The following is a 15514-nucleotide window of genomic DNA, read 5'->3' on the forward strand; positions in this document are numbered from 1 at the left end:
TTAACTCCACGTTTCTGCTCCTCATCCCTCTTCTGCAGATGGACCCGGCTCATCCATCCCAGCTAAGTGGCAGCTTTATAGCCCCCACAGAGGACCCCCTCCCTCGGAGTAGGAAATGGAAATATTGCAGGGAGCTGTTCTGGATGTGTAGAACTCCGTGAGGGTTTTCATTTTATACGGAGCCGGCTCCTCTGTTCGTAACTGTGACTAAGCTCTAACTCAGATTACATCTATCGTTTTCCCCTGATCAATTTGTCTACATATTGCTGATGTTGAAAAGTTTCATTCTTTTTTCAGGGTATTCTTTGAATATTGAAATGTTTTGTTGATTTATTTTAAAGTGGCTTTTAATCATATCATTTGATAGCCTTTATGGTATATGCGTCGAAAAGAATTGGGAATGTGGGAGTGATGCCTCTGTGATGCCCCATACTCAGAGGGCAGGGCTGCTAATGAAAGCCTTTAGACAAATAAACATGGGCTGGGCTTTTAGGGGAGAACAAGTGTAGTGTGGCATGCCTCCATCTGTGCTCTATTCCCTGTGGGAAGTGTGTGTACTTTGAGAGGAACTGGGCACGTGCTAGTGACACTGTCTGCTCAACTCCTCACATCCCTGTGATGAGCCATCTGACAGCCAGATCCCACACGTAACATCTGGCCTGGATGAACCTTTTTGTCCCAATAACACTCAAACCCCTACTCAGAGTACTTGAGTTCCTCTCTAAAGAGCTCTCTGTGGAGTAGACACAAACATGAAAGAGAAAGTAGGGCAACCCTTTGGTTTTTGCTTAATTACTAAAGAATAATTGTGTTATTGTATTAATAATGACAGCCAACACAAAGACACACAGACACACAAATATATTTAAAAAAAATAAAAAATTTAAAATGTGTGTGTGTGTGTGTGTGTGTGTGTGTTTGTATGTGTGTGTATGTACATGTATATGTGTATATATATATTATATATATAGGTTATATTTACAAGAAATAATTTGAAAATTGATACAAATTAAATTCTTTCAACATATTACAGTGTTACATATAGGACAAACTTACCTACTATTCTAACTGATAACATTCGGAACTTTTCATATAGCAGCAGATCCAACATTGTTTTTTAAGCATAGCAGAAAAGTCTCATATGTGAATGTTATCACAGATCAACACAGGAGCTTTCTTCACAACATTCTCATCTATCAAACTGCAAGGCAAGTTGCTGAATTTTACACGACATATAATATATTCATTATTAATTAAAATATGTGATGCCAAACACAAGTAAAATCATGGTTATGTTAACCCTGTCTCTTGGTAAATACATGCATATGGATTATCGTATATTGATAGTTATGGATATGAATTGAACAAATGTATTTCTGACACACGTGAACGGTGACATGGGAGATATCAATGCTCCTGGCAACATTAACCACGGGCCTACATCCATGGCTTTAGTTTCAAACAGGTTCCTGGCTACTCATGTTTCCGCTTTTATTTTGATATTTCTCATTCTGTCAATAGAAAGTCGGTAAAAAAGCATTTATCATTTTTGTTACGTGCAGGTCAATCGTAACTCGGTTTTACAGTAACCCCACAATACAGTGGCATGGCTTATGCCCAACTCTCAGCCAATGTGAGGCATAGTGGCATTTAAAAATGAGAAAGGTGACATTGTTGTAAAAGCTATCATTTGGATTCCTTGACATACAAACACAATGTAACATTTGAAAAATGCTTTTAGTTATGAAATTTACCGCTGAGATACAAGAACATCTGTTCACAGGAAAGATAGATGATGTGACTGTGAAAAGGTTAACACATATACATCACTACAAGCTTTAGAAAATGTTAGCATTGCAACTGACATGCATAAGTTTTTGCCCCGTCCTTCCATACTTAAGGCATATCACAAAAGAACTAAAATTCAGGCAACTGGAAGAAATTGTTATCACTTATGTAATTTTGGCATATTTTGTCAAAATGTTCTGGAAAATCTTTTAACCACATGGTGGATAACTGGTAAAAGGTGGGGGGATTTTTTTTTAAAACCATTTTTAAAAGTAACATACAACTAATATTTCTTGATCAAGGCTATACATTCAGTTGTCAACCCGAATTTTAGATTAAATCAATGCCATGCATAAATTTTCATTCATGAATATAATCAATTATGGGCAAGAGTGGGTATGGATTGTTATATATATAAACTCATTAGAAATGCCATTAGTTAATGACAATGCCCTAGTTAAAATATGCTCATTTTTGTTGTAAATAAAGGATGGGACAGGACATTAAAATATTTTCACAGCCCTATAGGTTTTGCCATGTTTGCCAGGTCTCAGACACAATGGCAAATGTTATAGTTAAACAGCAAATCATAGGCAGTTTCTGAGAGTCTAGCAATCATGGAAAAATGTTCAAACTTAAAAACGCTTAATAAGAAAAACAGATCTGGATTTTTCATTATGTGATAGAGATTGCACATAAACAAAGAAGCAAAATAAATAAATAAATAAATAAATAGATAGATAGATAAATAGATAAATAAATAATCTTTTGAAAATTCTGGCTGGAGGGAAACTAAAATCATAGCTAAGGGGTAAATAGAAAAGGAATAGATGAAAAGATGCTCTGTTATTGGCAGTTTCTTCAAGGATCACAGACAGAGAACATTTCATTTTTGTCACTGAGTGGCAATTGACCCTGGCCCTCTTAGGTGAGAGTTCAAATCCATGAGGCTCTATAATTATTGCATTCTGTTGGGCCAAGGACTTCTCAGAAATTCTCCATCCATAACAATTAAATATTATTTTTAAATCTTGGTCAATAATATTATTTCATAATGGTACAATCCATTGACTAAATAGATCCAGAGCCGTACAGCCCAAGAAGTTTAATGATGAATCGATGCCGTGGAAATCATTGTCAAGAAAGGATGGCAATTTTCAATATAGAGCCCAGACCCATAGTTTGAGTGGAACAGTAAAGCAACATCTCACACACACACACAAAAAAGAACAAAGTGAATTTCCTTCAAAGACATTACCTTTTTTTGAACTCCTGGCTACATGATGCAGTGGTTGTGTGGATAAGTGTGTATGGTTTGTTCTTAGTGATAGCCCTCATTTGAAGTCCAGATACGGTTGACTTGAGCAGAGCTGGATTTGATTCAGAACCATACATACCCCTCACCCACACACATGCAGATATTGTACAGAAGGAGCGTGAGCTGGAGGAGAACAGATGAAGACAAGGGGAGGAGAGGGGTTGCTTAAATAGCTAATAAGCACGAGGTAACTGCTGCTCACATGATACAGTATCTGTTATCATCTGCATACAAATTTCATTATTCATATATTATCAGTAGATTTGTTAAACGCGTATGACAATTCACTATTCCATTTTACATGGTATTTTATACGTCTGTATTTTAATTAACGGGAGGGTGAAGAAATAAGAGCAGGAGAGACACAGAGTGAGAGAGAGAGAAAGCGGGAAAGCGAGAGAGGGATAGAGAAAGAGAGAGAGAGAGGGAGAGAGAGCTGGGTGTTCATTAGTCTTGGGCTAACTGCTCTTCTCACTAGCTCCTCAGGTTTCGGCTCATCTGCATGAAGACGAGCTTCTTGTGTCCCCAGCCAAGAGAAAGAAGGCTCCCAATAAGAGGGCCAGGATTTAGTTACATTACCCAAAGCCAGGGCAGCACGAGGATATTGATCCCTGGTTTACCCCAGTGAGTTTCACTAACACAGCCTGAGAGCTGCTCTGAATATTATTATTTGGGTGTTGATGGGCTTTTTTTTTTCATGGTACAGAGGAGAATCAAATGGAAAATAAGGCTGAAAGGGGGAAAAAAAACCCATACAGGGGCTAGTATATCTGACATGGTTACACCCTACATCCCTGTTATACGTGCTCTATTGGCCTAAGAAGGGCTCTGCCCTACCACGTAACGGATATCCTGGTTGATCAAGTCTTTGTTGTGGTTTTATCCTTAAATACAACATTGCACACAAATACCATCAACACAGCTGAGTCCCCACCGCATTTTACTCCACAATACTTCAGTTCTTTAGTTTCTACTCCAGTTTTTCAATATTTGAACGTAACCACACTAAGGCCAAGAATGTTAGCAAATATGTTCATTAAATAATAATAATAATAATAATAATAATAATAATAATAATAATAATAATAAATGCAAAGCAATCTGTAATAACATATTGATATTGAGCTCATGTGAAAAAAAAAAAAATTTGAAAAGCCAGCAAAGCTCAAGAAGGTTTTCTTATATTATACATTACCTACACAGAATTAAGACACTTAGTAAGGGCCACTGAAATAGAAACTATGCAAATTCTGAGCAGGTAGTGGACAGCTTCACAACTTGGGTTGAAGTGCAGTACAATGCATTAACCACAACTGGTGTAAAAGCCTTTCCTTGTACCTGTTCCAAAAGCACTTTTACTCAGTTTCACTCAGGCCTTTTAGCATTCTCCGGCAGGACATTAATTTGACGTGTATTGAGTATTGTCTTAATGTCTTACAGACGTGGCCTCTCCGGCCAGTCTATCCTTACATCATCACATTCCCCCAACCTTTTATCAGACTGAGAACAAGGAATAAATTAAACATAGTTTAAGCTCAGGCTGGTAGTGTACACAATTCAAAATACACCTCCAAACTTTTAAACAAAATAGTATGTTAATTCTACGTTGAACACTTAATACAAAAAAACAAACAAACAAACAAACAAACAAAAAAAATAAAATAATACCTTTGAGAAGGTATGAGAGTGGCTTTGATTAACTGAGTATTCTAACTTAATTAAGTTCTTGCACTTGCTATAATATAGTGAGTTCAAAAACACTGACAAAACGATTTCATGTTAATGATAAAAAAAAAAAAGTAGAGTGAGAAACAGATCAAATAAAGACAATCATTGATAGTCCACAAGCTGTGTTGACTGAAAAACAAAAAAGCATCTAAAATATTTTGCTGCTACTGTGATGCTATTATTCTCACGATTCGTTACGTAAGTGGTCACATGTCCCTATCGCACCCTTTAGGTTAAGTGCCTTGCTTAAGGCCATACTGGCAGAGAGTCACCGAGATTGGGATCCTAATCCACAAGCGTCCACTTACTGGGTTGGTTCTCTTACCACGCAGCCGTGACCACCACACAGTGTTGAGGTGCCTCTTGCTCTGGTGATCGGTTTATTTACATTCATCACTCGTGCCATTTTGCACCAAATGAAAATGCTGTGTAGAGCTGTGATAATAAAGAAACTGGCCTAGAAGATGGAGGACTGCGGATTTGAGCCCTAAAACTTGATGGTTCTCTTCCAGTGAGCCTTGAGTGTGGTATTATACTGCAGGTTTACCCTGGAGGAATATGACCTCTTATATTGCTTCAGAAACAGCAAAACCAAATACAAACACCTGTAAAATGCTTTTGGGTCTTAATCTAATCAATACCTAAAGTTTCTTGGCTGTTCTTGACTTTAATTGGTTTTATTTTTTTAACAACTTAATATTAATCAATAAAATGAAACTACATTTGAAGACATTTACCTAATTTTCCTGAATTATTGATTTAGTCACGGGATTTAATCAAATCTGTGTGCTCAATAATCAAGGCATTACATCTACTAAAATTGCTGCTTGTAAATTGTTGCCAATACATCATTTTTTACAGTGACATGAAATTATGAAAGTACATTACTGTAATTTCCCAATGAAACTTGAAATCTCTGCTACATAAGCATTCAATCTTCCAAGGGTAAAAATGACTGGAGAGCGTCATAGTTTCAAATCATTAAAACATTTCAATACGGTCATTATTTCACAATGATAAAAGAAGATAAACAAAATGTCATACAAATAGATTTCTTTTGATTTGTCTTTTTTACTATTTGGAGCTCTAACTAGCAAATGATTTGCAAGTGTGGTCTCATGAAGAAAGGTAACTGGTCCGAATGGTGATGTTGAAGCCAAGGAACAGCATAAAGTGTTGCTATTATAACAAAACTCATTTTAAGGCTAGGATAATATGATTATGAATATTCAATAAAGTCTTGCACACAGAGGAAGGAGGGAGGGTATGTTACAATAGGGAGGCGATTATCCATCTTCTACATCATAAATCATGCTCATTTAAGAGTTCTGGACCTGAATAACAACATATTTTTTTGAAAATGCAGAGTGGACGATTTTCAGATTGCTCTTCCGGACAATTTTACAACCCAAAGAAATATGGCAAGACTGTCATACTGTAAAAGGTCTTTTTTTTTAATATATATTTCCGCTTTTTCTGAATGTGGAACATTCACTGAGTAGCATTAACAGCCATGGAAGATGATTTTGTGTAGGAGTGATAAATGTTCCATGTACTTGGCTATAATCAAATTATTCACCACTCTGATTGGCTTGTTGGCTTGGCTGTCTTACTCAGCATATCCTGTGCAACCCGCAACCCTTCATTATTGGAGACTTCCTATGTTTAACAGATAGGGAGAGGAGAATTGGTGAACGTAGAGAAGCAATTGTGTGTGTGTGTGTGCGTGTGTGTGTGTGTGTGTGTGTATGTCTGTCTGTGTGTGTGTTAAAAATGGCTTGTAGCCATTAAATATAGGGTATTAAGTATGGGGTTGCTGGACAACCATATTGATAGCTTGTTTAATATACTGAGAAATACCAGTGAAATACTGAAGATAATAGTACTAATAATATTGTCAATAAGAACATGTTTTAATCTCTGTCTTCTGGAACCTTTTGAGGTCTCCTAAACTCAGCTGTAATGATGAATACCAGTTGATAAATTACTATATCTTCAAGTTAGAGATGATGTCATTTAAACAAGTGTATAGGCACTGATAACTTAAACTTGTGCCATCTTATACTTAGCTGAAAATAACAGAGCTGATATGTGGAGAGAAAAAAAAGAGAGATTTTAACAACTCCACTCTATCCAGTCTCTTTTATGAAATGGTGCTGGTTTGGACCATTTCAAAAAAAAAAGGGAAAGAACTGAAAGAACTGCCCTGAAAGAAATCGATGGATGATAGAGAAGCAAATACACTGGTAGATGTAAAGAGGTAAACAACTGGGGGCAATAATGTACAGGAACAGAATCTACAAAATGGTCTTAAAAGCCTCTTCACATGCTCCACATTTATAGAGAGGGAGAGATCCATCCAGGCTCCAAAGACAGCATTTGAAATCAACAAGACTAAACAGCACCATAGATGGATTTTTCTTTCCCTCTCTCTCTCTCTCTCTCTCTCTCTCTCTCTCTGTCTCTGTCTCTGCCTCTGCCTCTCTCTCTCTGTCTCTGTCTCTCTCTCTCTCTCTCTCTCTGTCTCTGTCTCTGTCTCTCTCTCTCTCGCCCCCCCCCCCTCTCTCTCTCTCACTTTATTTCTTTCTCTATCCCTCTTGCCATATTTCTGTCCTGCTTGGTCAGATGAAGTGAGAGAGCTCAGAGGAAGTCCTGAGCCATCACCAGGATGCCCTGATTGCAACAGAAGAAAAAAGGCAATTCAGCTCCTGCCAGTAATTGTGGTCAGGGCGCTGTGACCTTACTCGTGTGTGTAGTGACTTAGAGGGATGGGGGTGGGGCCCAATATTTATCCCTACGGGAGAAATGGGCTCCACAATCACAGTAGTCTGCCAGCAACACTAAGCCACCCCGTGAATCTCCTTTTGTGTGTATAGAGCCCTGTATATCAGACAGTAAGTGGTGAGTGGTTTCTTACTTTTGTTTAGCTGAATGCTGAATGTGATGAAAGATTGAAAAAGGGGAAAAAAAGGTCCACAGCAGGAGTTTCTCTCTCAATGTCTCCCATGTACACCAGAAAAAGAGAATGAAATATGTTTATGGCTTGTAGGTGCTTCTCAATTGCCCACTTTTTGGTGGAGTTTATTAGAAGGTCCACCGTCTGTGTTTGGAGGCCTCCTTTTTTTTTGATCATTTCAAACAATCTTGCTCAATGAAACCATGTTTGTTGGGAGAGGTAACACTATGTTCAGACCAAAGAGAAAAAACCTCCAGAATATGAGCTCATGGTGACTCACATACCAGTAACCGAAGTAGCCTACAAGAACTGTATCTCCAAATCCACTATTTCCATCCATATAGCAGCAAACTCCTATCTCCTTTTACAATACATACCGTCTTATGAACGGGTCCCTGTCACATACCTGTAGCCCCATTAGAAATGGAGACATCTCCTTACTTTGACTTCACTCTCAGCTCATCTCTGTATGTTTCAGTGTTTCCTGGAGGTGTCTAGCGATCACCACTCTCTCCTCTCACTCACACATAACTAATGCACTGCCTTGTTGCCCCTCCCTTCATCCTGGAGTGGGAGTCAGTAAGAGGAGGAGAGGAGTCAACAGCCTACCGGTCCCCTGGGCCCTGCCTCACTGCTGCTGCTGCGGCTCAATACTCTTGTTCCAGGCTAGGATCACAACCCTGTGCGCTGGCTGGGCTGAGAGCTGCCACTGCTACTACTACTGCTGCTCTTGCTGTAGCTGAGTGGAGACTTTGTAGACTTTGCAAGAGTTCACCATGGCTGTGAGGGCTGAGTGCCTAATGGCACTGGTGCTGACCATGGTGCTGACCCAGGTCGTACCAACCCTGAGCGGTTGCCCTGGCGCCTGCCGTTGCTCCTTTGCCATGCTGCAGTGCCTGGAGTACGATGGAATTGCCAGCATACCAGCTCTGGCACCACAGGAGAGCGAAAACGTCACTGAAATGTGAGTCCCATTTGGTCTGATCACTTTGCTTGCAGTGATTGAGCTGGTCCATCAAGCTGTTGCCCTTTTACATTTTGTCTGTTTGTGGGTTCATTTGGTTTACCATGGACAGGCAGTTTTACCAAGAAAGTTTGGCTTGCCATTCAGAAGATATAGGGTACATAGTTTGGCACCTATACTTTTGGATTTAGCACATTGTGTATGAAATTGAATGTTTAACATTTTGTGACTGTTCATTATTACATAACATACAGTGTTTCTGTCATTACGAGGCAATTCTGTTTAGAGTGAGGTGAGAGGCCAAAGAAAAGTAGAGTTCAGTCTGAGTGATGACTGGCCCTCATGAATTTTCAGAGTAAGAGATATATGAGGTCCCAGATGAACTGCGTTTTGTTTAGACATTGATTTGTTTAGCAATACAAAGGCGGTAACTTTTTGCTGGTTAAGTACTCCAAGCACTGGATGCAACACAATGAACACATTCTGTCAGTTATCTAAAAAAAAAAAAAAAGAGAGAGAGAGAGAGAGAGAGAGAGAGAGAAACTATTGCCCCATGGCAGATAGATTGCATGTCATGCTTTGAATAAATGCATTGAACAACATGCCAATATATGTGACAGCATTAATGCAATGTTGCCCAAAATGTTAGGTTCCTTACGGTTTTTAAGTTTGAAACAGTTAACTCCTCTTGAACCAACATGACATGTATTGTGTAGGTCACACCTTACACTAAAATTTCAATGTGCAAAAAAATCTCCTTAATTGTTGCTGTTGGGATAGAAGTGAGACGTGGCTGAAATTATAATGATTATAGTGAAGTTAAAGTGATTCCATCAAAATCTAACTATTGTGTGCTTGCAATGTGTGCAGACATATGGACAAAAATATCTTTCAAAAATCATCAAGCCATTGTCAAGTCTTCTTACACATACTCTCAAATATTTACTGCAATGTCATTTTTTAAAAGGAGTAATTAGATAAAACCAGTATATTTCTAAAGGAAGAAGCAATCATCAAGAAAGATTCATGATGATTCTGTAATTTTGGCAGTAAAAATTCTAAATCCATGTTTGCAGTGAATCCACAGAGGTTTTGGACAGTTGAGGGAACAAAACAACAGACAGCATTGTAACTTAAGTACATTGTCAACACAAGAGTGGCATCAGTCATAGAATACTACATATCTACATGTGCCGTGAGTCTCTAAACAACAGTAAGGCACATAGCGCCGTCACTGTGGCAACTACACCATGTTCTGTAATGAAGTCACAACAAACACATCACGTCAATCTGGTTTTTTTCCTCTCTCTCTCTCTCACTCACTCTTTCTCTCTCTCTGATTTGATGGGAGAACTGCAAAAAACTGTTTCATATATTCTCTTTTGTCAGTGTGTGGATGTGATTCTCTGAACTCTTTGCAGAGTGGGTACATTTACTCCAACTATTCAATCGATATCCGAGAATGCTCTTTCGTTTCGGCACGTGTTAACACGGAACACTTTGTGCCTATAAATGCCAGTGTTTCGCATTATTAGAGAGATGGGCGCAGTGCACAGGAACATGGCCAATACCGGGAAGAAAAACGGGAGCCATTAACTCCATACCAGCAGCAGAAATTCATCATGCACCATGTTATAAATTCAATTCTGTGAATTGCCAACGAATGCCCGCCTGAGAACAATAGATGAAATATTACCCACTTGGTTCAATCCAATAAGCCAGAGCAGTCCGTGATTCTGGTCCCACCTGCCCTGTAATTATATTACAGCTCCATGAGTCAATCAGACACAAATAAATATCTGTTTGTACTCAGCACTGTGCTACAAATGATACCCAGGGCTGGATTAAGAGAGTACAGACCAGGCAGGACCAGAGTTGAAATTCCTTTTCAAGTTAATTTTATTTATTTATTTATTTATTTTTAGTTGTTAACAAAAGCAAGTTGACAAAGTTAATAAGCATGAGGCAGCTGAAAGGAGAAGTTTTCTTTCCCATTTTTCTCCATTGCTACCGCATTACCTCTTCAGAGTTGTTCATTTGAATAGATGCTGCGGCTCTGTCTAAAGCAGGCAGAGAATGGAGTGTTTCAGCATATAAAGGTATTTCAAAGAAAAAAATACAGTGCGACTAAAGCTGTAACATCAGCAAACTCTCCTACTACACCCACCCATCCAAAGTCAGCACCAATGCTGACGGAGACCACAACAGTCACCACCCTCAACCCTCTACAATCACCAGCACCTCCATCAACACCTCTACAAACACCACTGCAGTTAACATGCTTACAAACACCATGACTATACTACCTCTACAAACACCACCACCTCCATCACTATTACTACAAACACCACCACCTCCATCAACACCTCTACAAACACCACTGCAGTTAACATGCTTACAAACACCATGACTATACTACCTCTACAAACACCACCACCTCCATCACTATTACTACAAACACCACCACCTCCATCAACACCTCTACAAAAACCACCTTTACAAACACCACTGCAGTTAACATGCTTACGAACACCATGATCATCATTACCTCTACAATCACCAGCACCTCCATCAACACCTCTACAAACACCACCATCTCCATCAACACCTCTACAAACACCACTGCAGTTAACATGCTTACAAACACCATGACTATCACTACCTCTACAAACACCACCACCTCCATCACTATTAGTACAAACACCACCACCTCCATCAACACCTCTACAAAAACCACCTTTACAAACACCACTGCAGTTAACATGCTTAAAAACACCATGATCATCACTACCTCTACAAACACCACCACCTCCATCAATACCTCTGCAAACACCACCACCTCTATCAACATCTCTATAAACACCATCACAAAACACTCTCATCTTCACCACCTCTATAAACACCAACATCTCTACATACACCACCACTGTCAACACATCTACAAACACTGACAACAACACTTCTATAAACACCGCCGCGGTTAACACATCTATGAATCCCACAGTCAACACCTCAACAAACACCACCACAATCTCTGTCTCTGCAAACACCACCACCATTGTCAGCATGATACAAAGGTCACTATCTGTATCATCACCACTTCCTCCATCATCACAATAACACCACCACGATCTTCACAAAGACCAGCAATGTCATCATCACCACAGTCACCCTGAAATACCATTAAGGGCATTATCACCATCATCTCCATTTCCTCCATTATTACCAAACCTACGTTCTCCACCAGCTTTCATTCTCATCATCATCATCATCATCATCATCATCATCGCCATTGCCCTTTGGCATTACCGTCATTATCACTATCAGTATTACTAACACTACATTACCCTTCTTCATCTTTCACTGTCCTCTTCATCATTACCATCCTCACCACTATCCCATTTGTTTTGCCATTTTTCAGTCTTATTCTGTGATTTCACCTCTCCTGTGCTACCTTTTAAAGGAGCTGCTGGTGAATAGGCCTTTCACTATGGTAGTCCGTGATTAATAGGAGAAGATAATACTACTTCTCCATAAACAGCTCAGATGGCAGAAACATGAATGTGGCTGACAGAAGACATATCAAATGAAAGGTGTGGTTTCGGCACAATTCACATTAGAAAGAGAAACACGGGGCACTTCGAGAGTTTTTAAAATTTGACTGAAAAGCCTCCGAGTGTGGTGAACCAAAACCGAATTAAAACTAAACAGAAAAGAGAAATTTGTGTATTCATCATGAGGGACTATTGGTTTTTAATGAATTTTCAGAGCTAGTTAGTTCAGTTTGGCTTCACTATATGTCATAACGCAATAGGCAGTATATAGGCATAAAAAACATTCTGTAATATCCTGCTCAATGTACAACTTGGGCGGTCGGCCAACACGTTCTGGATTGGAGGGTGTATCTGTATTGACCCAACATGGTTTAGCAAGCACAGTCAACCAATATTGCTGTGTCTGTTAATGCTTAATTTGCTTTCTCTGTGTAGTATGCCACTGTTTAGAATACAGCCTTACTCTAAGGAATACCCACAGCACAAGACCTGAGGAGCTTTAAGAACACTGGGCTTTATGAGGACACACTAGCAGTAGTTCTAAAAATGCATGCACACACCGTCATCCAACATACACACATACATGCACGCGCACACACACACACACACACACACACACACACACACAAGTTTGTAGTCATATCCTAGTGGGGACTTTCCAGTGGCTCCAATTATTCTGTAACCAAAGAATACTAACCTATCCCTAACCCTAGCACTAACCGTAACCTTAACCAGTGAAAATTTTAAGTCTTTTTGTTTTATCAGTAACAACAATATAGTTTAGAAAAACATTCTCCTTGTGGGGACCAGCATTTTGGTCCCCACCAGGCACTTTTTCCAGAGTATGCTATCTTACTGGGGACTTACCAGTTCCCAGAAAGATAGCAATACATGGTGCGCGCACACACACATTCAACCACACACACACACACACCCCAAATATTTATATAAAAGAGCCATTATATAATATTTCATTGAGATGGACAAAACTGCCTGATATCAACACATTATATGAGACCATAATGCTGAGAACTGTTGCACGTTAGATTTATATATGATATCACTTTTGTGGTTTCATTTGGCGACAGCATTTCTTCTGGTTCCTACTCTCTGTATGCAGTCTTTAGTCCACGTCAGAGAACATAGTTTAGAGTGAGACACTATCCTGTCTCCCCTCATATAAATTACAACAGCCTGATATTTATACAGAGAAACAAAAACTGTTTATATTTTCCTTGGCACTTGTGTTTCATGTTTCATTTTTCTACCTTGAAGAACATTATTTAAATACACAGGACGTGATGTTATGATCCCTTGTGCCTGTAGAAGGTCTTCCACACTAAACTAATGAAACTTGCTGTCGTGTGCAAACAGGAATAGGGACTGTTCTGATCCGTCATTGGGGTTTTCAAGTGAGCACCTTTCAAGTAGGCAGCTTCAGTCATTAACGTGTCTCTATTTTCTAAAGCATTTTCGCTGTGTTGAACAGTGGGTTGCTTTACAAAAGAAAAAAAAATTATTAAAAAAAAAAAAAAAAAAGGTTTGCATTCTGATGAATTTAATTACCCGTCTCTTTCTCTTTAATAAATTAGTTATATTGAGAATCAAGTCAACCTGGAGAACATCACAAATATTGACCTTGCCAACTACAAGGAACTAAAGAATCTGTGAGTAACTGTCTTGTAATCTCCTATTTACAATCCCTTTTTTTTCAGTTGTATCATTAAAGTATCATATGAACACAGCCAAGAAACAAACACTCTACAGTCAAAAGAAAACATTCCAGAGTCAAAAGAAAACATTCTGCAGTCAAATAATAAAAGTATAATATTATTCGCACAAATATCTATATTAATAAAGTGTGTATTTTGAAAACGACTTAAAATCTGTGAGGGATTTGGGATCCTTTTTAAAAATCCTCCCAAAATGATCCTGTGCAATTGTAACTGTAATTAATGTTGTCTTTGGATTTGATCTAATATTATGGCCAGTGTTTATATCTTGCAAATCTGATTTAATTTACAGAAAGTTATTTATAAATCACAAAGAACTGCTGTGTTCAGTCTTGTCTTTCTTGTGTGTGTGTGTGTGTGTGTGTGTGTGTGTGTGTGTGTGTGTGTGTGTGCGCGTGTGCGTGTGCGTTTGCGTGTGTTTCCTCCAGCACGGTAACCGATTGTGGGCTGGTATACATCTCGGACAATGCCTTCCAGGATAACCTCAAGCTCCAGTATGTGTAAGTGTCCTTGTACCTACAAAGGACTGTCTTGCCATGCCTTTTCCACAACACACTTGAGCTCCACCATTTGCAGCTGTCAATCACCAGTAATCCTTTCTTTCCTCTGAATATGTGAGTGCAAATTGCTTTGCCATCCTTCTCCCCATGACATGATATGTGCCAGGGCTAATCTTTTAATCTATTGCCCAGAGACAATTGTACGTAGTCTCTTTTTCAAAACATCATTCAATGAGTCAGGCATTCTTATTAAACATTCATATTCCCCAAAGCAGTTTACAGCATGCTTTCACCTTATTTGTCTCAGGCTTCCCAAGAAATAGAAACAGAACAGAACGTCACAGGTATTCCTAGAAATTGATGATTTTTTTTTTTTTTTTACTGATAAATGTAGGCTATTGACCCTGATCAGCATCATCTTGTAATCATTATTTTGAAGTCTGTGCAACATATCCCATGTTGTGGATCTTATGGAGAGAGATCGAGGAGGTCAGGCGACATGGGATGAGGTGGGGGGGGGGGGGGGGGGGGGGGGGGATTATGGGGAGGGGTTGTCGAGGTCTGGAGAAATCGGAGAACACATACACCAGTCACCTTTTACTCGCTCACTTTGGCATATTATTGACAACTGATGCATAATAAATACACTCCACTAAGGGTCCATTATCGCTTAATCAATATTTCACAGAGGCCTACATAGTGGACCAGATGTGTCTCTAAGATCAGGCACATCATTCCACACAAGAGGGCTGAGGACATGTAAGGTTTGCCTTACCCTGCATTGTATAACCTACTATAAAGGAAGGAACATGATTTTAAATTTGTGTTCTATCAATCTTTAGCAATATTTTATTTGTCACAACAGCCCCCAGCCCCCTATCCCTCCTGTCATCCCACATAGAGGAGCAGCAGCTGCTATTCCCGACTGGCCTTCCTCTATGGCACTGGGGTAGAATCGAGCTGGTAATAGATA

The 15514-nt window shown here is 39.2% G+C and overlaps 1 protein-coding gene across 1 annotated transcript in view; it reads left to right on the forward strand.

Annotated features, from left to right (window-relative positions):
• Window positions 1-8566: 8566 nt before the first annotated feature.
• ntrk1 (neurotrophic tyrosine kinase, receptor, type 1) overlaps window positions 8567-15514 on the forward strand; it is a 17959-nt gene continuing 11011 nt past the window's right edge. The window contains exons 1-3 of the mRNA XM_030781376.1: window positions 8567-8754; window positions 13901-13975; window positions 14470-14541. Of these exons, the coding sequence (XP_030637236.1) occupies window positions 8567-8754; window positions 13901-13975; window positions 14470-14541 (335 nt within the window). The remainder of the gene's footprint in view (window positions 8755-13900; window positions 13976-14469; window positions 14542-15514) is intronic.

The sequence above is a fragment of the Chanos chanos genome, chromosome 8 (assembly GCF_902362185.1).
Source record: "Chanos chanos chromosome 8, fChaCha1.1, whole genome shotgun sequence".
Lineage (NCBI taxonomy): Eukaryota > Metazoa > Chordata > Actinopteri > Gonorynchiformes > Chanidae > Chanos > Chanos chanos.